The sequence below is a fragment of the Haemorhous mexicanus genome, chromosome 5, assembly GCF_027477595.1.
Source record: "Haemorhous mexicanus isolate bHaeMex1 chromosome 5, bHaeMex1.pri, whole genome shotgun sequence".
Classification (NCBI taxonomy): domain Eukaryota; kingdom Metazoa; phylum Chordata; class Aves; order Passeriformes; family Fringillidae; genus Haemorhous; species Haemorhous mexicanus.
This window is the reverse complement of record NC_082345.1, coordinates 4,710,422-4,733,991: the sequence shown is the minus strand read 5'-3', so window position 1 is coordinate 4,733,991 and position 23,570 is coordinate 4,710,422. Positions and strand designations below refer to the sequence as shown.

At 40.4% G+C, this 23,570-nt stretch overlaps 1 protein-coding gene across 18 annotated transcripts in view; it reads right to left on the bottom strand.

Moving 5' to 3' along the window:
• MICAL3 (microtubule associated monooxygenase, calponin and LIM domain containing 3) overlaps positions 1-23,570 on the bottom strand; it is a 174,134-nt gene that overhangs the window by 57,502 nt on the left and 93,062 nt on the right. For 13 of the 18 annotated variants that reach the window (XM_059848075.1, XM_059848076.1, XM_059848091.1 and 10 more), the window contains exons 19-25: positions 22,089-22,145; positions 20,150-20,254; positions 17,584-17,691; positions 14,903-15,010; positions 14,073-14,259; positions 10,630-10,718; positions 9,458-9,545 (exon numbers count right to left, since the gene is read on the bottom strand). In XM_059848075.1, the coding sequence (XP_059704058.1) occupies positions 9,458-9,545; positions 10,630-10,718; positions 14,073-14,259; positions 14,903-15,010; positions 17,584-17,691; positions 20,150-20,254; positions 22,089-22,145 (742 nt within the window). The remainder of the gene's footprint in view (positions 1-9,457; positions 9,546-10,629; positions 10,719-14,072; positions 14,260-14,902; positions 15,011-17,583; positions 17,692-20,149; positions 20,255-22,088; positions 22,146-23,570) is intronic. The other 5 variants (XM_059848089.1, XM_059848090.1, XM_059848092.1 and 2 more) reach the window with 3 other exon arrangements.

Sequence of the window (23,570 nt, the reverse complement as noted above, 5' to 3'; positions counted from 1 at the left end):
GAGGGCTGCAGGGCAAGTGAGGGGATTCTGCCCTCTGCTCTGGTGAGACCCCACCTGAGTGCTGCCTCCAGCCCTGGGGCCCCAATGTAAGGAGGACGTGGAACAAGTCCAGAGATGCCACAAAGACAATTAGAGGGATGAAACATTTCTCCTATGAGGAAAGGCAGAGAGAGTTGAGGTTGCTCAGCCTGGAGAAGTCTCTGTGGAGGCCTTGGTCAGTACCTAAGGGGGCCAGCAAGAGCACTGAGGATGGAGTTTTTACAAGGGCATGGGGCAGTAAAACAATGGAGAATGACTTGAAACTGAAAGAGGGTAGGTTTAGATTGGATATCAGGAAGAAATTCTTTATTGTGAGGGAGCACTGGAACAGATTGCCCAAAGAGGTGGATGTCCCACCCCTGGAGGTGTTCAAGGTCAGGCTGGACAGGACTTTGAGCCACTTGGTCTAGTGGAAAGTGTCCCTGCCAAGGACAAGGGGTTGAAACAGAATGATCTTTAAGGTCCCTTCCAACCCAAACCATTCTATGATTCATTCTATGAATCTTTCAGTACAAATTTTGCTTATTTTTTATAGAAACTGGCACTTCTAGTTCCACATGGGACAATGGACAGTATTTTGATCATTAAAGAACAACCCATCAGAAACCTGAAATTTTATAACACATAATAAAAGTGTGAAATGTAATGTTTTCAGGCTCCTGTTCAGTTTGTGATCAGATTCAAACCACCACCTGTGAACAGCTATCTTCTTTTTCTTTACTGAGTTAAAAACCAGTAAACTGAGGCAATGTCCTAGAGATTTCCAAAACCACTGGATCTCAGAATCCATTTACATACTAAGCATGTCTTTACCTAATTTCTACCATTTGTGTCAAGATTATCAGGTGCTGTAAATGGAACAGGCTGAAATCTTAGGCTGGCAGCTACAGAAAAATATAGTGGGGAATACTTGCCACAAGCAAAAAGATCCACATACTCCAAAAAGGTTCAACATCTGCTCCCTCATTCTGTTGCACACTTTTCTATTATCTACATTTATACCACATACTCTTGTGTAAATGTTACAAAGCAATTGAATATTCCCAGCAATCCAGAGCTTCACACCTTGGTGAAATTTTTTTCCTAAAACTAGGAAAATTCTTGTAATTATATATGTAGATAGTTATATTAAAAATCTGGTAGAGTTCCAGGGAGTAAGCTTCCAAAAGACTTATTACTGATTAAAAATAGTTTACACATCAGTTCTGATGTGTTTTCACATCAGCCTGGAAGTATTCAAAACATCTCTTGGGTAAAAAAAATCCTATTTTTAAACACTTCTACCCTCAAGCCATCAGATAAACGTCTATAACAGCAGAAAGGAGGATTATGAAATTTTCCTAAAAAAGCAAACATAGCCTTCTGGGATGACAGCAAACATGAGAAATGTCAGACTAAACATACATTTTTGAGAGCAGATGTAAGCAACTAAACAGGGCACAGAAGTGCCATCTCATCCTTAAAGAGCATCTGCCCAGTTTTGTTCAGAAAGCTCAAGCTAAACTCCACGTTCTAAGGATCAGCTCAGCTAATTCACCTTCCTTCATAAATACACATCAAAAAAGCAGGAGAAGAGCTTGGATGTTGACTCTTGATTACCCGCTCCTTTCCTTGAGATTATTACTATTTGTTTTGGTTTTGTGGCTTTTTGTTTTGTTCTTTTGGTTTGGGTGCTGTTTTGTTTTGTGGGTTTTCGTTTGTTTTTGTTTGGTTGATTTTTTAAATTTGGTTTTCTCCCATTACTTCTTGCATTTTAAGATACATCACCAACTACATATCTTAATAAATTACACTGCTGATCACAAGCAGGTGGTAAAACTATAACTTCCTTGTTTTAATTTGTATTAATTTTTATTCACTCACTATTTTAGAAGCACCTTCTTACACTTTTACATCCCTGTTACAGAAGCCATGACACTAGAGAAGAACCACAGGCACAGAAACAAAAAGTGTGAGGTATCTGTGTAGACTTAAAAGAGGATGAGGTGAGGGTTGTCTCTCCTACCACTACTGCTACTCCCAGTTTTAGCTGAAAACATGGCTCCCTATATTGGTACAGCAAGGAAGTCTGATTTCTACTCTGATGGGGGCAACCTCTAGAATGCACCTCCTTTCATCCTTTTTTTATTTTTTCCTTAATTCATGAAGTAAATATTTGATTTCTGGAGAGCATCCATGCAGCTGCAGAGTTAACAGAACAGTGGAGGCTGTTGGAGTGGTACATCAAAATGACATTTCTAGCTCATGCACCAGCATATGTGCATCAGTTTTACACTGAATGCTCATGGCTCCTTCTCAGAACTGAAGGCCCATCTAAACCTCAAAACTGGCACTGCTTAACACAGTAATGAAAAACTACAGGCAATTTCAAAGGCATAAAGCAATTATCTCCCTCCAAAGAAGGAAATTTTACATAGACCAGAACTGGTTTGTGGTTGTAGTTCTGTGACCCTACCATTTAAATGTAATCTACTCTGGCCAAATATCATTCACAACTGAACTTTCCAAAATCATCAGCTATAACAAGCTTTCAGCTGCAGATGGTGGAGTAGGAAGCAGGAGAAGAATGTGAGGAAAAAAATGCAGAACAAGTCCGTAATGTAGACTAGCTCATTGTATTTTTGAGACCAGGAAAATGCAGCTCAGAACTGCAATGCAGGTCTGTTTGTCATGGTGAGAACATCACACAACAGGCTCTTAAGGGTCTTGAGGAAGGCAGGTCACCTCCTTGCGTGCAGTCCTCAGAAAAGACAACAGTCCAGATAGAACATGAGATGCAGGATTTGGCTACAGAACTCAGCATATACTCATTTTCTGTCTTTTCATCACACCAAAACATCCCACCACACTGCAGATCTACACCAAGCAGAGGAACCAAAGCCTGTCAAGACTTTTACCTGTCACACTATGGGTCCCTGCTATCCCATGGGTGTGACTGCCTTGGTCACAGAGCATGACAAAGACCTCTGGCCTGCAGCAAGCCACACAAAACAACCTCCTCAAGACACCAAACTCTGTGAAGCCACAATGCTGAGAGCACATCTATCCAAAGTCAGCTTTGCCAAGGCAGTAGAAGACCTAGCAAGGAGGTGCTCAGCAGGTCTTGCTGTCTGTGCAATGTGTGCCCTGCACTCCATGCAAACCACAACATAACAGCAACATTTAAAATAAACACCACAATATAGAAAGAGCCTGAAAAGTAGTACCTGGCAGTGACAGATGGTACATGCCACAGAGCTCCCCAAAGAGCTTTTGTATTTGAGCTTGCTAGATCTATTCATTCCACTGTCCCCCAATTCTGTAACCCCTGCAGCATCCCCCGCCTGGAATCAGTGGATGGACAAAGGGGAGGACAAAGAAAAACTCAGAAACCTGAAGTTTGTTTGGAATTTATTCCCTTGAACATTTCACACAGTTGAACAAAAAAAAAAAAATCTCAATTTCACAGCAACAGGGAAACCACGTGTTACATAATTCAGAGCCACACACACACCCAAAACAAAAACAGGTTAAAAACAACTGCATAAATCAAAGTTTTCAAACGGACTAAACAGTGGAGACATGAAGCCTTTCTGAGCACTAAATCATCTCACTTGAACATTATATGTCACTGAACTTATTTTATGCACAGTCCCCTCGTTTTCTCTGAGGGGAGCAACCTCAAAATCGTATTACACAGATTCCACTTTTCACAAAACCAGACATTTTTAGTTCTGCAATTAAAAAAAGATCCAACTATTTCACACAAACTTAATACTATTTTTCTAAGACACAAAAATATTCAATGAAGCTCTTAAAGTGCCCAGAAAAATTCATATCACCCTTAAGAATTTACACATACAACAACAAATATTCCAGTGGCACAAGTCTACAGGTCTGAAAGCTAGAGAGAGAGAGGAGGAGTTGGGAGCCCAGTAACCCCCAAGAAAAAGTGTTCTTAGCAGGATCCAGCCATGAGTACAAACTCAGCACATTGTTGTTTTGTGCATCCTTCTCACTCCTCAAAACATTTTTCAGGATTTTTCAGTGAAACTCCATCAGATCAGTTGCATCTCCTACTCTAGAACAAAACCTTCCCACCACATCTTTTCCTTTCCAAATTTTCTGGGCTTCAAATTGCCAATCCTTTAGCATTCTCCTTTCCTTTATGCCAAAGCCACCCAAATCCTGATAAGAACACTGAAGAGGAACACGATGGACTGGGAACAGTCAAGCACTTATCCTAACAGATTCCTGGCTTGTTACTGAGAGATGATTCACTGGGCACTGAACCCTGGTTCTAATCAGGCAACCTGTACACTCTCCTCAGCTTCCAAAAATACAGGGTCTGGTTCTTAAGTCTGTACTTTTAATGTTTCAGAGAGAAGTCAATCTTCCATCAGATCTCTCTGCAGTTGTGTGATACCCCAGAAAAGGGTTCAGAATCCTGTGCCATGTATTGCTAAACACACCACCACAGCTCCTCCAAACAGAACAGACAATATTCAAGGCACGCTAGTAGAGGAAATACCTTTCATCCCAGTTTGGTGGTGCATCCTGAAATATGAGTGTTTTCCTTTCTCTTTTTTATTTTTGGCAGGGAAAAGAGTGGGATATACTTGTAAACCTTCATTGGTTTAAAATGAAGGTGCCTCAAACAGAATGTTATGTCACAGAATTTGTTTGCTGTTATCTTCCATAATTTAATGTTTAAACTAAGACCAAATTAAAACAAGAACAAAACCCACAGGTGAATAGTAATGAAAAGAAGTGACCAAGTAGAGGATTTCATCATGATGTTTGTTTGCACAGCAAACAAAGCAGTATTGCTTTGAGCTAAATCATTTTCACAAGTAAGGCGTGTTCAATGTATGCAGAGCAGTGAAGAGGCAATGCTTCTGAACAATAGAGGCAATGTTTATGAACAAGAAGCTTATTCCTAAACAGAAATATATATTTGTGTTTTGTCAGACAAAAAATTGAATTGTGTGCAAATAATATTGGATGCATTCAAAAATACTTATACTTGTACAGACACTTAAGATCCTTTTTCACACATGGCTCAGATCACTTACTTTAAAGGACATGCCACTTAGAGGAAACAGCCACTCTTTCCCAGCTCTCCAGGTCAGCAAAAGAACCTCCTCATGTATATTGCTTGCTATATACAACAGTACTTGTTCAAGGGTCTACTGTAAAGGGCTTTGCTCTGAATATTTCTCCCTGAAAACCATTAAGGCACATCCATAGGAGGATTTTAACTTTTCAGACTGCATACCTATTACCATCAATACTATATATTTATGTGATATTAAAGCACAAGTTTAAGTACCTCTAATTTGTATTGCACTTTAGTTTTTCATACTATTGCTTCTGTTTGATTTCTTAATCTTTCACAGGTCAAGTAACTAAAGCAAAAGATCTCATGACTTGCCTTTTATTGCTGTACAAGTATGAGTTTCCCTAGGCAGTCTTTTCTTTATCAACTTCCTATTGCTGATAGGGACAGAAATGCATTGTTGTGAAAACATGGGCCTGAAATGGGAAATATTTTACAACAAAACACTGCTGGCTAACATCACCCCAAGGAGCATATCATAAAGCTGATAGGGGTAAAGACTGTTCCAAGTCCATCTGTCAAGAAAGAGCTGAAAATTTGGAAACATTCTTACAGACCTTTAGAACAAACAGAAGAACAGCATTTGCATTAAAAGCACATTAAAACCATATAAAGTACTGTAAATTATATTAAAAAAAATTCCAAGACACAGCAGTTACAGATTATCAAAGGGAGAGACAGTTGAAAAGCAAAAGTTTTTTGTTCAGTTGTTGTTTTTTTTTTTTTTTCTTAGCAATAGCAGCATTTTGGCACAAAGGCAAATGCAGAAGATAGAGAAAAACAGGCAGACAAGGTACAGAGAAAGTTACAGAATCTACAACAAGCATGCCACAGTTCAGCAGGACCAAAAGCACAGTAAGAGCTGTCCCCAACTTCCCTTTCCCAGAGAGAATGGCAGCCATTGCTCAAAGCTTGTTGCCACTTCCCCCACTGAAGGGTTCCAGTTTGCCCATAACCTCCCCTGGGAGCAGCGGGGCAGAAGCCACACAGGCTCTGTGCAAACCCCTCACCAAAAGGGTGATTCCAGCTGAGTGCTGAACAAACCTCAACCTGCTGATCACAGACTGTGCCCTGCAACCACTGCTGTACAAGGGACAGACAGAACTCACTCATGCCAGCCTGCACTGTGGCCCCCCAGGCAGGCACTGACATCTTTAGCAAGGTTAATCCGTGCCAAACAGGTTAGTGACAGCACAAGAAAGGGCTTGTTGTGACCAATCTCACCTCACCTGACTAAACCTGCTGAAGGCTATTCTGTGGTTGAATATATTTTAAGCATAAAGCTGGCTACAAGAGGTTTGGTGGTATAGCAAAGGGGGAAGTGAATGCAGGGAGAAAACCCATGCAATTTACATCCATTTGGGATTTCACAGCAACTACTAAAAAGCAGGTCTTGCATGAGTCACCATAAAGCTCCCTGAAAAAAGCACTTTTGGTAACTCAGGGCTGAATTTAACTCTCAGGTATAAAATTTTAAAATGGCTGCCTTTTAATATATTCCACAATGGATATTACTATTGTACACCTTCTCTTTGCCTTCTAAGCTATATTTGTATCTCCACCAAATATCAAACCTGAGCATGTTACACACTTTTCTGCTTTTAATTAAATCCTTTTAGAGGCAACTAACACTCTACACCAAGACCTACCCCACTACTGAGCATTAGTTCAGACCTCAGGGCCTGAAATTGCTATTGCCAAATTCCATTTGTTGGTCTTGCCCTAAAGGAAGTAAAACACTTTCAGATGTATTACCTGTACTAGGTGAGTGACCAGATGGATGAAGTGGAGGCTAGGAAACAGATCCCTGCCTGTCTTCATCTCAGACAGGTTTTTGCTCGAGCTATTTGTCCAGGCTACAGTGAAAGCTTGCAAGAAGGAATATACACAAATAGTTTAAATTCAGGAGTTACACTGAGATGTAATCTTACAGACTCCTTTTGATTATTCAAGAATAATATCCTGTTCTTCCAGTGTATAGGTAAACTTGGTAGTTCAAAAAGGTTTGTTTTTTTAACCATAAGTAACTGTAAAACCCACCACAGGTTTCCTGACAAACCAAGTAAACCCTAGCTACCCAGCAGGAAGGGGAGCTGAAGGTGGCACCTACAGGACATGACTGTTACTCTAACACAGAACTGACCTGCCTTTAATGCCACTGTGGACTGTTTCTAAAGTACATTTTTGCTTCCTCCTGCTTCTTAACCATTGCTATGTCAGTAGTTCCAAGAGTTACTTAAATCATACTGCACAAAGAAAAAAAACTCAGCCACTAATAGTATTTCTTTAGCACAACAGAGGCACTGCTCACCTCTTCTACCACTGAATGCACTTCTGCCATGCACACATGAGAATGCACCACAACACCCTGCCTGAAAGGTGACCCAGCTAAGCATGTCCTAATGCACTTAGGGCACTGCAAGGGGCAAAGCTTTAAAAGGTCCAAAAGCTCTGAACATTATGCTACACTTATACACTGCTCTAAAAAGCAGAAAGCAAACAGAAGGAGCCCTAGATTTCAAGTTTTGCCACTAGACAAAATGGTCATTGTTCCATCTTACTCCTCTGGAAGTACTACAGTGCTGCTACAGGATTGTGCCACCACTACAGAAGGACACATCTCATTTATAGCTGATTTTTGTCTGATTTATAGAAGTTTATCACAAACTATGCCCTATTGTTTGCTCTACTTAGTGATCATTTAGGTGCTACTTGCTGAATGTTCCTTTATAAAAGCAATTGAATTTGATTTGTTGGAAGGACTAAACCAAAGGAGATTTTCTGCCAGCAGCTGCTGTGATAAATTAATTGATAAATGTAATTCAAATCTTCTCCTTCCAATTGTCATCACCTACAGCTTCACTCCACAAAACCCCTTATGCTCACATCAGCTGCACTGTGTATCAATAAATATTTTGTCTATTCATCTTTAAGAATATGCTCCAAAATACAAAAAAAACAGTTTTCTTCACTTTCAGAGAAAGCAGTTTTAAATCTAACCAGTTATGCAAAAAATGCTGTAGCTCACACATAGGTCCACAGCATTTTGCAAATATTCTTCCCTACCCTTTTCTCACTTTTGCCATATGGAAATTGCACACACACAAAAGAGGAAATCTTGAAAGAAACTACACTCCAAAAATCAACACACTAAGGATAAATTTCTGTCAGATTGCATTCAGTTACAATTTTAAAAACACTTCTATAATAATATAAAGTCAAAGAACACCATGATTTTTATCTGCCCCTGTGTTGTTAAGGTCTTCTCTAGCACTATGCAAACATTCTTTTCTCAAAGCATACTTAGAATTGCTCTAAGTATGTTCTCTTTCTAAAAGCAGCTGATTTAGCTTATTCATAGTCTTGTGGAACAAGTACTAGAAATTAATGTTTCTTCCTTTTTCTGACATCACAAAATGAGCACTTGGGGGCTGGGCAAACGAGCATTTGTAGCACAGACACTTCTCTCGTGTTAGAAGGAATTAGAATTTCAAGTTAAAAGGGAAAACTATGTCACAGTAGGACACACACACTCACCACCCCCTTTCCAAAGCCATGGCCAGGAGCAGCACAGATGCTGGCAGAGGGAAGAGCACCATGACCTGCCAGCACCATGAAATTCAAGGGGTTTAAGGAATCCAATCCCATTAGCTGTCAGACACCCAGAATTCCAAAGGAGACACAATCCAAAGACAATGGGATCTTTCCCATTCAAGTACCAGATTAATAAAGAGAAGCTTGGGAGAATGAGAAACCACACCCAGAATTCAGGAAAACACAGAAATCCAGTTTGTGAGCTATTCCAGTGCTTCACAAAAACTCTCAATTTAACTGACATTGAGCTGCATACATTACATGGCTCTTTATCTGGGCTGACTCAGAGGAGACTCTCAACTGAGCATCTGTGTTTTCCTGGTATTCTTTCAAATAATGTCCTTGAAAGAACTGAGAACATCTAGGCCCCAAAGCCACAGTGCAAAATAATATATTGAGATTTCCACATAGCACACAAAATTCACAAGGCACTGCAAAAACCAAACGAGTTACACAGCTCAAAGTTGGGTGACATTAATTCTCACTAGTCAGCAGGCTGCCCACAGAATTCCCCTAGGATCTGCCCGAGAACTTCTGACTGGACATAGAGAAAGGGAACCCCAAATGCCAGCAGCTGACACATGAAAAAAGAGTCCAGAGGGTTCTGGGCTACGTGGTGCCCAATGGAGGAGACTGTGCTGTGCAGGCGCTGGCTCAGCACCCTAACTCTGCCCACGAGGCCGAGCGAGAACTGCACCACCCTGCTAAAGAAGGAAGCGGAGCTACCTGGGGCCCTCTCTGCTGAGGTGGGGAGGCTGCTGGCCCGTCCACTCCCATCACTGGCCATGGTGTCCTGCACAGGTCCTTTGGTGTCCTGGAAGAAGGTGGGGGAAGTTAAATTCATGTTAAAATTGGAACTGCTGTGTGTACTGAACAGCTGAGCGAGGAATTGAGATGCCCCGCGACCATCACGCAAGGCAAGGTCTGAAAAACAAGCATGTTCCTTCTCAATTTAAGGCTTTATTAAAGCTCTGAAAAACAAACTGGACAGCCAAGAAAGTCAAAGCTGTAAGAGCCCTCGAGTCTGCTCCTCTGAGAAATAAAACAGGTACCATTTTTAGTCTTTATTTTTGGCACATATTGGGATGGATCCGTTATCCTTCCAAAAAGGAGTACAGCTCCAGCTTGTACTAATAAAACCTGAGAATCAGGCAGAAGGACAGGCACCACTGCTTGCACAAAGGAAAATGTAATTTAAGGGACAAGGGCAGTTTGCAGCATGCAAGCTTAACAGAACTTAAGAAACCAGCATGTAGCCTGCTCAGAGTATGTGAAAATACTGAAATGGGGCTTGAGGAGAAAAATTAGGTGCCTTGGATTATAATGGCAAAAGCTGAGGGACTTTTCTGTATTACACAGTGTCTCTTCATACACCACAAATGCTTCTATTATGATAGTATAGGAAAGGGGATATTCTGTCTTTTCGTGCAGGTTCCTGTTAACACACAGCAGACCTTCAGAAATGAAGGTATGTGATCTTCATAGCTTATGCAAGAGGGGTAAAACTTTATGTTTCAAAGGAAATGCAAACAATTTCTTTCATCTTAAGTAAAACCATGGAGAAACAAAGCAAAACCAGAACTGGTAACAATATTCATTTAGTCTCAGCATACACTGAGAAAGTATTTCAGCTGACAAGAAAAACAAATCAAAATTCTGTTTTGAACAGGATAGCACATCATTTGATAAAAAGTACCATGAAAAGAGCAGTACTAAGTAGAGGAATTGCTTTTAAAAAAGATTTAGTTGAACTATAAGCTTTCATGATAGAAAAAGCAACTAAATGCACTCTGAATTTTTCTTCTTTCTGAAAAAACCCCAAACCATCACACACGTTTTATCAATGTTAAGAATCAAGCTCTATTAACACAGCATGTTAGATGAAAATAATGAGTTACCTTTCCTGACAGAGGACCCACAGCTGGCCTCTTCCTCTGAGCATAACCAGAGACTCTGTAACAGTAGTGAGGTTTACAGTAGAATTTACCTGCAGACAAAACACAAATGATGGTCAGCAACAGCAACACAGGAATTTTGCACAATATAAATGTCCATCTCACTGCAACTTATTTTCTGCTGCCACTCCTGTTGCTCTCTCTAATTTCTTCACTCTATGCAGAGGCAAACACTGGCTGAAGTTTTAGCTCCAGCCCTGCTCTTTCCCCTTGTAACTAGGCTCTTTTCCATTGGGTGCCTGACAGCCATTTAGTTTCAAATCCTATCAAACACCAAAGCAAAGCTGCGAGGCTTGTGTGGTATCACATGCTAACAATGCGGCAGTGTGTGAGGAACAAAGAAATCATCACATGAAAAGCTGGCAGAAGCACTTTTGGAAAAAGCAAGAATGAATACAACCAGCAGAGGAAAGTGGGAGAGGACAGTGTTAACTCCCAAAGAACCATCTCTCAAAATGCACAGTGGCTACTTGTAGAAAGGACAATGACTCATTTTCACAAATAAGACCTTTTGTGATCCTGCTGGTTTTACTAACACCCCAGAAGTCTAGAGAGGTTTTTCACTGGTATCTGAACACTGCCAGGAAGACAAAGCAGCATTAACAATACCATCATGCAAATACTACTGGTACTAAGAAAAGCAGCAAGCTGATGCCTCATAATTATCTTCCACTGTACCTTTGTCAGTGGATCCTGCTTGGCATATGCAGCCCATAGCACTCTCCACTGCTACCCCATTCCTAGAGCTCTGCCAATGCATTCCCAACACATATTCTGACCTCTGCCTCTAGTTTCTCTGCGCTGGTATTTGCAAAATACCAGCACAGAGATGGAAAAGTGACAAACATATTTCAGAAATCTTTACTTCAATAAGTATTTCTTAATGTTTACTCTTACCAAAACCTGCTTTTTGAGATTGTCTGAAAAGAACAACAACTGAAAAGCTCCTACATAAAAATTCTCAGACTCTGAAGCCTAAAACCAGACACTGACTACAGAATGCTTGTCAGCCCAAACAGCTAGATGAACAGCAACAATGTGTGCAGAGCTTTGGGTTTTTAACTCTCAAAGAAAGCTCAGAAAGAAATACAAGCTACATTTTCACAACAGATAGAAACCACAGATTTCTGTTTAGCCACATCTGCTTCATATACACACACAACTGTTAGGCATGGATTGTTTCAGAATGAATGCTATAAGCCTGCTGAAACTCCAAGCTTTGTGTTTGCTTCACTGAGAACTGTCTGGCCATAACTGCACACACAGGCATGCCTGCAGAGGGAATCACTAAAAATCTGATGGTAAAAACTGTTTCAGGCCATACAGCTGACAGAGGAGCTCAGTTTGTCACTGCTTAACAGACAGACAGATATTCAGTTACTTGTGAGTGCTCAAAATAACAGCAGCAATCAAAAAATGCTTTTCCCCAACTTTGATTTCTGACAAAGATGTTGCTTTTATATGTTGATTTCAAAATCCCCACTGGCCCCTTTAAACTTGCATGCCAAGTCTGCTGACCTTCCAGACAAGCAATAAAGGGATTTCTATTCCTTACTGGGAGTCTGGTTTGATGATTCTAACTTTCCTCAACTCTTCTCAATCCAGCAAATCCATTACTTAGAGTCATTATATAATGCATTATGGATACACAATTTTAGTTCTTTTTGCCCCTTAAATCAGATGGTGTTTCCACAGCCATTTTTCTACCCAGCATATATTAAAAGATTCTTCTTAGTTACACAGAACGGATACCCATCAATTTCAATCTGCAGTAGAATATCTTGGAGCGTCATCCTGTGACATCAATTTAAAATTTTTACTTCATCTTCTCCTCAATCAGTGGGGAAAATATAGGTACTAACACTTTTTTCTTGTTATTCTGTTTTCTATACCATTATGTCTGAAATAGAATCCTTTGCACCTTACTTGTCAATAGTTTTACACCATTTTGCACTTATTTTCCTACTGAGATTGGATTAAAGATAGGCACCTGTGTAAGAAAATAAATGCATACCTGCTGATGTGAATCAACACAACTTTCTCATACATTTTCCTCAGAAAATGTGACATTTTTGTCAATCACTGCTCAAACAAAGAGCAGTAGTACATAGCTACTCTGTCAAGGAAATGACTTTTTACAAATGATGGATGATCTTAATTATTACTTTCAATAAGCATGCATTGTTGATGAACTGAGTTTCACCTGCTGTCATACTGTCTGGTTTCTCAGACTTCTAGGGTATATCTGAAACTTCCCCTCATTCTTAGCATGTTAGATTCTTTTAGTTGAGGCATCAGCAAGTTTTGTAATCATATTCTTTTCTCCTTAGTCTATCAGACATAGAAAATAAGTCAATACTGAATCTTCAGTAACTACTGCTACAAAACTCTAACACTGACTTACCTCTACTCAGCTTTAATGTTCCATGTTTTCTATATAAACAGAACTTAGCTTGTAATGACCAATCATCAACAGCTCCTGATTATGAGTTCCTATTTTATTACATCTAAAATAAACATACCAAGTTGGACAGTTGTGGTACCTTCAAGAAGAACAAGCTGACCACATTTCTCTCCAACTTGTTATTTTCTCTTAAGTGGCATTAGACACTCAGAGGTTTTATTTAAATACTGTCAGATGAGGACAGTAAAAAGTCTAGCCCTCAAACTCAGCCTGTGAAGCTTTTTAAAGCCGCCAGCTATTATTTGTTTACCCTGCATTCTAGCAGCTGGCAATGATGCCCTAAGCTTTAGATTTCATATTTTCCAGATTCTGTACTGCCTTAGTGTGTGACTCTGAACTTCATACAGTGTTAGCAAGCTCTCTTCACAGCTTAGTCAGACAAAACAATCCTTTTCCAGCCTAAGAACCAAGGACACCGTTGCAGCTTTGGGCCCAAAAGTGTGAACAACAGGGAACTGAGGAGAGCAATCTGGGAGGATTGGACTTCAGAATCTGAAGCTGTAATTGGACAATTACCCAATATGGAAATGAACCAAAACTTATAAAAGTGTGAAAACTCACAACTGGTCATCCATCTTGGGTCCATCTTGGGTGTAGCCATGGTTGGGCTCTTGTACTGCCCAAGGCGTAATCTTTGAAGGCTTCTAAATTAAATGCCTCCTTAATTCCTTAAACTCTGTCTAGCCTCTGTTCCAGGCAGCCTCTCCAGGCATCACTACAATGTTGTATTAACTCCTGTGAGTTTGTCTGATCTACTGCCACCATGACCTAGCCATAGGAAATCCACGAAGCTCCAACAGCTTGAGAGGTGGTGTCTGGGGAACAGAATTCACACTCTTCCCTAACTCACCAAACAGTTTTTAAGTGACAAAAGAGCTCCCAGGCCAGGAGGAGCCTGGTGAGCAGAGGGCTGTTCCCTTACCATCCTCGATGTCGTAGGCGTAGGAGGACAGGCGCAGGGTGGTGCCGCAGTACTCGCACTTGAAGCAGCTGCGGTGGAAGAACTTGCCCTCAGCACTGAGCCTCTCCATCACGTAGACCCGCTTGCGGCAGAAGTAGCACACGTCGCTGCCTCCCAGGTTCTGGGGGAACTCCTTCTTGAGCGAGCCCTGGACACAAACAGGGATGGCTGAATTTGTGTGTGTCCAGCCTCGCTGAGATCACACACCCAGGTCATGTTTTCTCTTCGTTTGTGTGGATACGGGAGCACCTGGATGCTGCTGCAGTCCTCGGACACAAATCACGTTGGTTTTTACCAAGACACCAAAAACTAACCTTGTTGTCCGGGAAAAAGGCTCCTAAGCTGCCATGCCTACATAGATCAAGAGTAAAACAAGTTCTGGGTAGATGAGTGGACACCAGTATTATTAATGATGACCCTGAAATCAGTGATTTAAGGAGGCATTTGAAGAAAGGCAAAACCATTAGAACACCCTCAAACAGCAATTCTAAGACCTACATTACCAAAACCAGTGTCTCCTCCAGAAAGCAGCAGTGCACAAGTGTTATGAACAGTTTTCTCAATTCATTATGCCCAATCTTTGGATGCTGGCATCAGATTAAAATATTAGGCAAAGGAAACGAGGACAGGCGTGAGGGTGGACGGAGAAAGGGAAACAAATCTCTCACAAAGCTACAACAGATTGCATCAGTGGTGTAACAAAGCTCACAAAACTGGTAGACATTCACAAAACTTGAGATCTACATAACATCTAAGCACAAACACACGTCATCTCTGGCACATTGTCTTACCAGTTCCTTCTTGTCTAGAAGGGTTTTGGGTTGCTCTTTCCTTTGAAGCTGATTGGCTATCTGCTCAGCCAATGAGCTCACTCCGCCTGTGTACATCTTAATGTACTTCTACCAGATGGGTTGAATAAAACAAGAGTGATGTGAGAAAAGAAAAAAAAGAATCAAATTAAAAAAAATAACTAGAATGATGAGAGGTTAGGTGGTGAAAAGGTGCAAAGAGGTCAAATCATGCCAAGACAGTGGACAAATAAAGTGACAAGTAGTAATAGCAAAGCCAGTGTCATCAGAAATCACCAGTACAGTACAGGATCACCTGCAGGAACAGACAGGAAGGCTTGTATTTTGCATTTTTTAAGTGTTCCAGAAACACTATGATGATGAAGGGAGCACATCTTGTTGTCGTCTGTGGGGTATTTTGTCCCTGAAAACTTGAGTATAGACACTTCTAAAGGATGAGGCTAAATACAGATTAGATTTTAGGTTCCAGGTAAAATTGACATCAGAAAAAGATCTTTTAGAAGGCATGTTACCAAGTCTAATGCAACATGCTGATTTACAACAGTATATTTGTATACTTTGCACCTGGAAAGAATTAATTTACAGAGCATTCACAGAGCAGGGAGAAGTCCTTCACTAAAGAACTCACAGTGAATCAAAAGTATTAATTCTTCCAGTGCTAAAAATACACAGAGGTTTAGATGGAAAAAGACGGAAGAGCCTTCATCCAATGCATTGAAGCCATACCTGCACACATCTGGAACATATATTTGTTCAACCCTGAACATGGCTTTATGACTTGGCTTTTCTCCATCATGGGCACAGACTGATTCCATAACTCTGGTTATCTAAAAACCCTCCAGTACTTTCAGCAGTCTAGGCAAGTTGGCTGTTACCTTAGACAGTACCAAATGTGTGTCTGCAAGCCAAATTCAATCACTGCAGGAGTGGAGAAAGTGTTTTTCACAGGAAACACAACCACTGGCAATAATTGTATGGTTAAGAAAATGAGGTGGTTACATCCATGTTAGCTCAATCCCACTGCAAGCGCCACGGATTTGACTCGGAGCAGCAAAGAGCACGCCAAGCAACTTCCCTTTTCCACACTAAGCAGCATCAGGAATGTTTCTAGCTGGATTCTCAGCTAATACAGGATCATAGAGCCACTCAGCTTCTAGCAAGTGGGAAATGCCAAGGATAACAAAAGGAAAGTAACTTACAACCCCCTTTACTTATAGCAAAACTTGCTTGAAGCTCCATAGTTATTTCCCTCAACTAATAACTAATTTAATATGAGCGGTTATTAGCCTTTTGGGAATGTTTAAAACCTTCACAAGTTCAGACATGAGAACAGCAGGAAGCATCAGAGAAACTGAAATTCAGCACAGAATGAGTACTACTTTGGGGAAAAAGATTATGAAAATGGAGTGCTCAGCCAGAGATAACTGCTGCTGTCACAACAGTCCTAATTCCTTAAGCTCTCTGTCACTGCAGTAATGAGGGGAGGGTTTACTTCCACCCAGAAAGAATTTATACCTGTCTACTGATTCCATTCCAAGAGGTAGAACACTTTCTATATGCAAGAAATAACAAATGATTTGTCTTTGCGTCTCCCAGACTCCATGTGTTTCCAAGTTCCACATACATATGTGCAGAGTTGCTTTTCAATGACATATATCTTGTCAAACATTACACTTAAAATGGTGCTCACTTCTAAAATTTTCTTCATCATTGATTTTTAACTGGCAATCATAATAATTTGGCCAAGAGTTTTCAGTTTCCTCTGAATGATCAGAGCTTTTGAGGCTTTTTGAGTTTTCTTAGAAAAGAGAGATCAAGCATTGGCAGAGAAAAAACTTCCTTTTAGCTGAACCAGGTTTCCCCGATCAAGCTTTGATTTGAAACTTTCAACTGCAGATCCTTCAGGATCTTTAATATTCTACCAGCACATAAGAAGTTCCCTGCTAAAGAAATGAATATGTTAATATTAACTCACAGTACCTGGAACTATTTGGTGTGAGAAATCTACTTACTGAATTTTTAATTTGGGGTTGAGTGTTTCTGATTTTTTTTTGCTTTTTGCCTACATATCACATCTGGCCTAATTATGGGTATTAAGTGAAGCATTTTATCTATCTTTCTTTCTATGGTCTTCCAGACACACAACATTCTGCAACATTTTCAAAAAGAGGCAAAGAACATGCTCCAGCTCAGGTCAAATCAAGTTCCTGCTGTTTACATAGAACAATTGTAACTAATTCAAATTCTCAGTGATCTTTCAAAAAGCCAAAGCACTTTTTATTTCACGCTGTCCATTAACCACATATGCACAAACACATTCTGTTGTTTAGACCAAAACTTCAACAAAAGCAGCAAGCAAAACCAGAAAGCTTCACTGCAAAGCCAGAAGGACTATCAGCGCTCAAAACCCCTGGTTTGAGTGAGAGATGCACCACAAACTTCTCACAAACACCAAATGTTAAAAACATTTCGTTTCAAACTGCTTTATGGCTGGCAACACCCGAGCTGTGCCAGGCCCAGGCAGCTTTGTGCTGCTTCTCCTTTGTGCACAGATAAGCACAGAGGCTCTGCGGGTGAAGCAGTGCCAGCCTGGCTGTGTCCTGTGAGTGTCCTTGGCAAGCAAAGGCAGCTGAGTGCACCTGGAGTGCTCAGGTGAGGGCTACCTGGCGGAGGGAGTCGGAGGAGGGTGAGGAAGGGCGGTTGGAAGAGCGGAGGCTAAGGGAGAGCTCCCACTGGTCAACAAAGAATCGGCGAGACGGCTCCGTCTCGGGCTAAAACATAAAATAAACATCAACACAATCATACAGGTGCTCCTCTAAGAGAGAAAAGAAAATATTAATAAAAAAAAAAACCCAGCCCAGGCTTTTCTAGCTACCATCAAAAACAATTTAAGGACTCTTACAGGAAAACTTCAAGAAAAATACCCAGGGTACCTTTACTTTCTCCCTAGCGAGGCAGAGTAGTTATTCTAAATTTGCTCTTTATTAGGTTTTACATTATTTAGGACCATTTGGAAGCAGTTACCTACTTCCACAGATGTCCAACCTCCTGTAATTCAACCAACTAAGCCACTGGCAAAGACCCCAAATCAATTTCCTCTGCTCCTTCTGTATCTTCCATTCTTCTCTATTACTGGCCCAAGGCACTAAGATCATCTTTCAGGCCATGGGAGACTTCTTCTCCATTTTAACTATATAAACCAAAAATCTGCTCTCCTGGGGGACAGAAGAGAACGAAGTTAGCTTGTATGTATTTCCAGTAATTAAGAGCAAATTTCCAACCTAAAATTTACTGTAAACAGATTAGAAACACTGAACAGAATAAAGAATGTATCAGTATAAAATAATCTGCTGATCTTGATAATCAAATGGCAAAGAAGAAATCACAGACTGAGAACCTGCATCCTTCTGAAACTGGTTCTTCACACAAGAACCCAAAATTTGGTCTTCTAATATGTCCTTGTCATTATCTCTACAGATGATTATGCCCATCCTCCAATAAATACTTCATATAAGTAGGAAAAAAGTTGGAAGTATCAGACAAACAGCACTGGAAGAAACTGTGCATTCCTAAAAATTATAGTCTGGAAAGAAAAAAAATATGCACATTACAAATAACCGGCTTTCTTTGAAAAATAAATTATGGTTTTAGTTATAAAAAAGAAAAACTAAATGTCATGTAACTGCATGACCCATGAAAATAGCTACTTCTAGCCACTTGGAATAGGCTAACCTCAATATTAGATTTACTGAGCAAAATGCAAGAGAGCTTGGCTTTCACCATTTCCCCAATTTATGGAAATATAATTGTTCATATAAAAACGTTCTGTACATCAACATTTAATCAAGTTTCTTCTCTGAAAATGTCCTTACTTTGCTAAGCCTTCTCTATTTTTCTTGTTTTCTTCCCTTAAATCCCACATCATAATCCATCATAGCTTGCAGTGTTCCAACATCTGTTTCCTTTTTCCTCTCTGCCCTACCCACTTTTTGCTTTCCTCTACTTTGTGTTCTCAGTCTCTCCTCCTTTTCAAATCTGCATGACACAGAAATTAGACAATTTCAAAAATAATTTCTATCTTTGCATCTCCATGCTCAGAAGGAGCTTAAAAATTGCCAGAGAGCACTACAAAAGGTAGGAGCAAAGTATTTTGGTCTAGATCTTCATTTCTGTGTCATCATTTTAACTGAATAAGGAAATGCATACGAGCATTGTGGACCTTGCTTGAGATATTAAGTCATGGCACCCATTAACAAAGAGGTACCACTTTGTTTAGTCTTCTTATTCAGGCCTTCATAGCTAAAATTTCAAATGCAGCCAAAGGTTTGCTGTTCCTTCTTGGAGAATAGCTCCTGTGATTTTAGCCATCAGAAAAAGATGGCATCCCAAAAACCCCAGCAATATAAAGTGACCTAAATGTCAGAAAGTTCTTTTTAGTAGGCCTTGCAAAAGTTATGCCCACCAGCAAAAGTTCTGGGACTGTTTATGCTCCAGCTCAAGAAGACAGCTTGATTTGGGATGGTTAACTCAAAACAGTTATGAAAAAAATCACTTCTGTAGATGGTGCTTTCCAAAAAAGCACTCTGCAGTTTGCCAAGCACTGCTGAAGATAACTGAAAACAGAGAGCAGCCAAAGAAACCACAGCTCAAACTGGCATGCTCCCATAGCCCAAAGACAACAGACTGGGGAGAAAATCAGGCACAAAAACGAAACAAAACAGAAGTGTACACTGCAATCAAAGACAATCTGCACAAACTGCCAGCTCTACCATTGGAAACAACTGCACAGGAAGGATGGACACACAAGTAGTACTACAGAGCCAGGGATTAAGCTTGGAAAATGTGAATATTCTTGCTTCCAGAAGCAAGTAAAATTTGAGAGGGACTAGCTGCTAAATGACCACTGTGAGACGACTTGATCCAGAGCCCAGCTGGTTTTCAGCATTTATTCTGAAGTTTAGTGGCTGCTTTTTACTTCATTGTTTATATCCTGTGTTGAGGAAGAGAAAGGGTCACTCACCAAACAAGGAGAGAGCTAAGAAAAGGCAAGTCAAATAAACACACTACAAATAAAGACAAAAATAGTCTTGATGGTTGTTTTAAACACATCACTGTAGAGCAGTGGTCATCATATTAGGTGATTTTCTTTCGTCTCTCTGCCCTAAGATTTCACCTGTACCCAGAATCCCCCAGTGCTCCAGGACACCAGAAAGGCAGGGCTGTAGTCACCTGATGCCTCAGTGCACGTCTGGACTCCAGGAGGGCAGCCAGCTGAACTGCCCTTTGCTCAACACTCATGGGCACTTGGTCATGAGAAAATAAACGAGGAGATCTCTGCGAGACGAGGAAGGAGGCAGGATGTAAACAAACCAGCACAAAAAGGAAGGGACACCAAAATGCCAGCCAAAAGGTATGACATTCACATGCAGAACAGTAAAAGAAGCTCTCATCTGAAAACTGGGGGTTTTTCCCCCCTCAGTGTGTATTTTTCTAATGAAGTGCTACATTTTGACCATCAGGGGCAAGAAAAAAATGGTTACATTAATTGTTATTCACAACTCTTCCTAGGACTGCTGCAGCCAAAATCAAACAAGCACATAGCCTTTCTCTCTGGCATTACCATCAAAAAATAATTTTAAAATGTGGCTTTATCATGCACAAAGGGCCTTATTTTTCAGTTTATTTCCCTATAGTTCTGCATTCTCAAGGATTTCCTTTAAATATCTCAACCTGTACCTATTTGTTTCTTAGATTTGTGTACAGAAACACAATTTAGGGTAATGTATTTCAGTTCTCATAAAGAATGAATTAATTTCTTAATGATGGTGGTATATGCAAAGAAAATACTCCACATGCCAAAGAGAGCATGTTTAATGAGCCTGTCTAAATAAAGCAAAGAACAGCAATATCAAACACTCACAGAAGCTGCTAGATTTACTTATGCAACTTCACTGTCCTACTTGTTCTTATTGCACTATCATGTCAATACACCCCAGGCACAATATTTGACACCTCTGCTATTCTGGTCTTTCATATCAATGTTCCTAAAGTGTTGTGTGGTGCACTTGGTGACATGAAAAAAGACCTGGCAGGTGGCCTGCTGTATAAGTCAGGACTATCACTGAAGTACCACACAGCCTCTAACTAATTTGTTTGTGGAATACAAAAGTAAATGAACAGGAACTACAAACATGTGCATCAAGAAATCTGATGCTCAATCAGTCAAGGTGCTGCTCTGTATTACTAATTGTCCTCCAATGCAGAACAGAAAATTGGGTTCACACCCAGTTTACAGGAAACACTTTTCCCATTCAGATGCATTAATAATACTCTCTACTTTCAAGCTGCTTTCTGTTCCACCTACTCCTTCCTACTAGATCATTTTCACTAAAACTGGGGCCTGTTATGAAGCTGTGGACTTCTGTGTCATTGCAGACACGTGTATTCATTTTCTACTGCCTGTCAGAAAACATTCAGCCCACAAGAGGCTTTTGTTAGAAGACATTCTGGAAGTTGCAACAGTTTTATTGCTGGCTCCCATTTATGACTTAATTCATTCAAAGCCTGTACTGGAATGTCAATTAATTTGTCAATATGAATTCAAATCAACCGGCCCTTTTGAGTGCCTATCTTTTATTTTCTCATGCTTCTGTATAATACTGAGCCATTCAGACTGACTGTTGAATATTTCATTGTTAAGAAGGCTTCAAAGTCTCTATGCTAAATGCCTCATCATTTTTCCTTTTACTTTGGCCTGTAGGAGGCAAGATGGAATGCCAGTTGTTTAACCATCCAGAAAGCAAGCGGTGAACACAATGCAACCATGTTCGCATCAATTAGCACAACACATAACTCTTCTTGTTCTGCTACAGCCACAGCATACTTCCCTAAAGAGGTGTAAGAGACAAAGAAGAATGAGAAGAGCTCAAGTGCTCGACCTAGGGCAAAATAAAAGCATATAGCAACTGCTGATGAAGGCTTGTTGTGCATTTATGTGGGTGTCACACAGGAGGGATTGCTCCTGGCTGACTCTCAGCAGCTCCAGCGTGTTAACAGCAGCATTAGGGTAAGTGTGCTTCACCACCCCCTGTATTTGACCTCTGTATTGCACACATCCACCACAGCTCTGTGTCATCAGCACCCATGCCATTTGCTCATGCTTTTTTACCCTTTCCTGTCTGGGCCTCAGCTCCCCGGGATAGCCAGCACCAGGTTCCCTGAATCTCTGCAGGCAACAAATGATGAGCTTAAAAACAATGACAGACCAACTTCCTAATCAGAACACACTTCATATGATTTTTCTTATGATGCAGGCAGAAAAGAAGCCACAACAAGAACAGAAGTTTATTAAGAATATTCTAAACCTGGCAATAACAAGTTGGCTCCTGTAGAGAATTTTTTTTAAAAGTATATATTCATATTAGGTCTATAAACAACAACATAATACCACAATGTAATCAAATTAGTGCAATTAAGATGGTAAGGCACTCAGTATAACTCATACTGTGATGTTAGTTCAGAGGAAGGAGATGGAGAGTTTAAAAGAAGTGGCAGAATAAATGCAGTAGAAGAGCAGAATTCAAGGTTTTAAAGACATCAGTGTAACATGGATACAGATCCATCTGACTTGCTATGAGGCCTGGGCCAAGACAATTTTGGGGGGGGGGGAAATCATTCTTAAGGAAAAAGAATGCCTCCAAAAGCAGATTACTCTGACTGAGTCTGACATCAGTTCTGTAGGACAGAGGATAAAAATTCCTAAGTTAAAAGAAGGAAGACTTCCATAAAACACAACATAGAAAATGGTCAAAATACACTTGGCAGGAGCTGGCTTTTATGACTGAACTAGGCAACCAAAAAGACACAGGACAAACAAACACTTGGAGAGGTGACAGAAGGAAAATATACAGCTACAAGACCCTGTGAGTAAAAACAAATTCCTCTACATGGAAAATGAATCCCACACTATAGATTAGAAGGTAAAATTCAGCATCTAACTGCCTTAGTTTCTCCATCTGTAAGGTTGGGGAAAACCTTTCTTCTTTCATAAAATGTTTGGTATCCAACAAAATTTTCAAAGAATTTTGAGGCAGGCAGCTAGCTATCACATCAGCTGATAACATTACACTGCAGTGTAAATGCAGGTTTTGCTCATGAAAAGAGCTTTCCTCACCCATTCTACCTACATGTCCTCTCCTGTATCCTTGAAAAGGCTACTGGTCACAGCAGAAAACCAACCCCCTTTTCTGTTAGGACAGTTTCAAATGGGATCAGTAGGCAGAGCTGATCTATCTTGCAGATGCAGACACCACAGAGGCAGCAAAGAATGTGTGTCCTGGAGGCTGACAATAATTAGACCAGATAAACTGCAATATGTAATTAAAATTTGAGAAATCAGCAATAAGGCAAGTCAAACTTTCTGCCAAACAATAAAACTTGTCTACTCTGCTAAAAGGTAATGCTCCTTTACAGTTTATAGGCTCAAGAGCTCAGCAAAGACAGCTCAGCTTCAGCTCTTGGTAAATTAATTTGTACAATCCTTATGTGATGTCATGACAGCTCTATGGGACTGCAACTGCCTTTTCAGGACCTCTAGCTCAGGACTGATCAAGAAGTGGATCTGAAAGTAGGAAAATCAAACAAATAATTT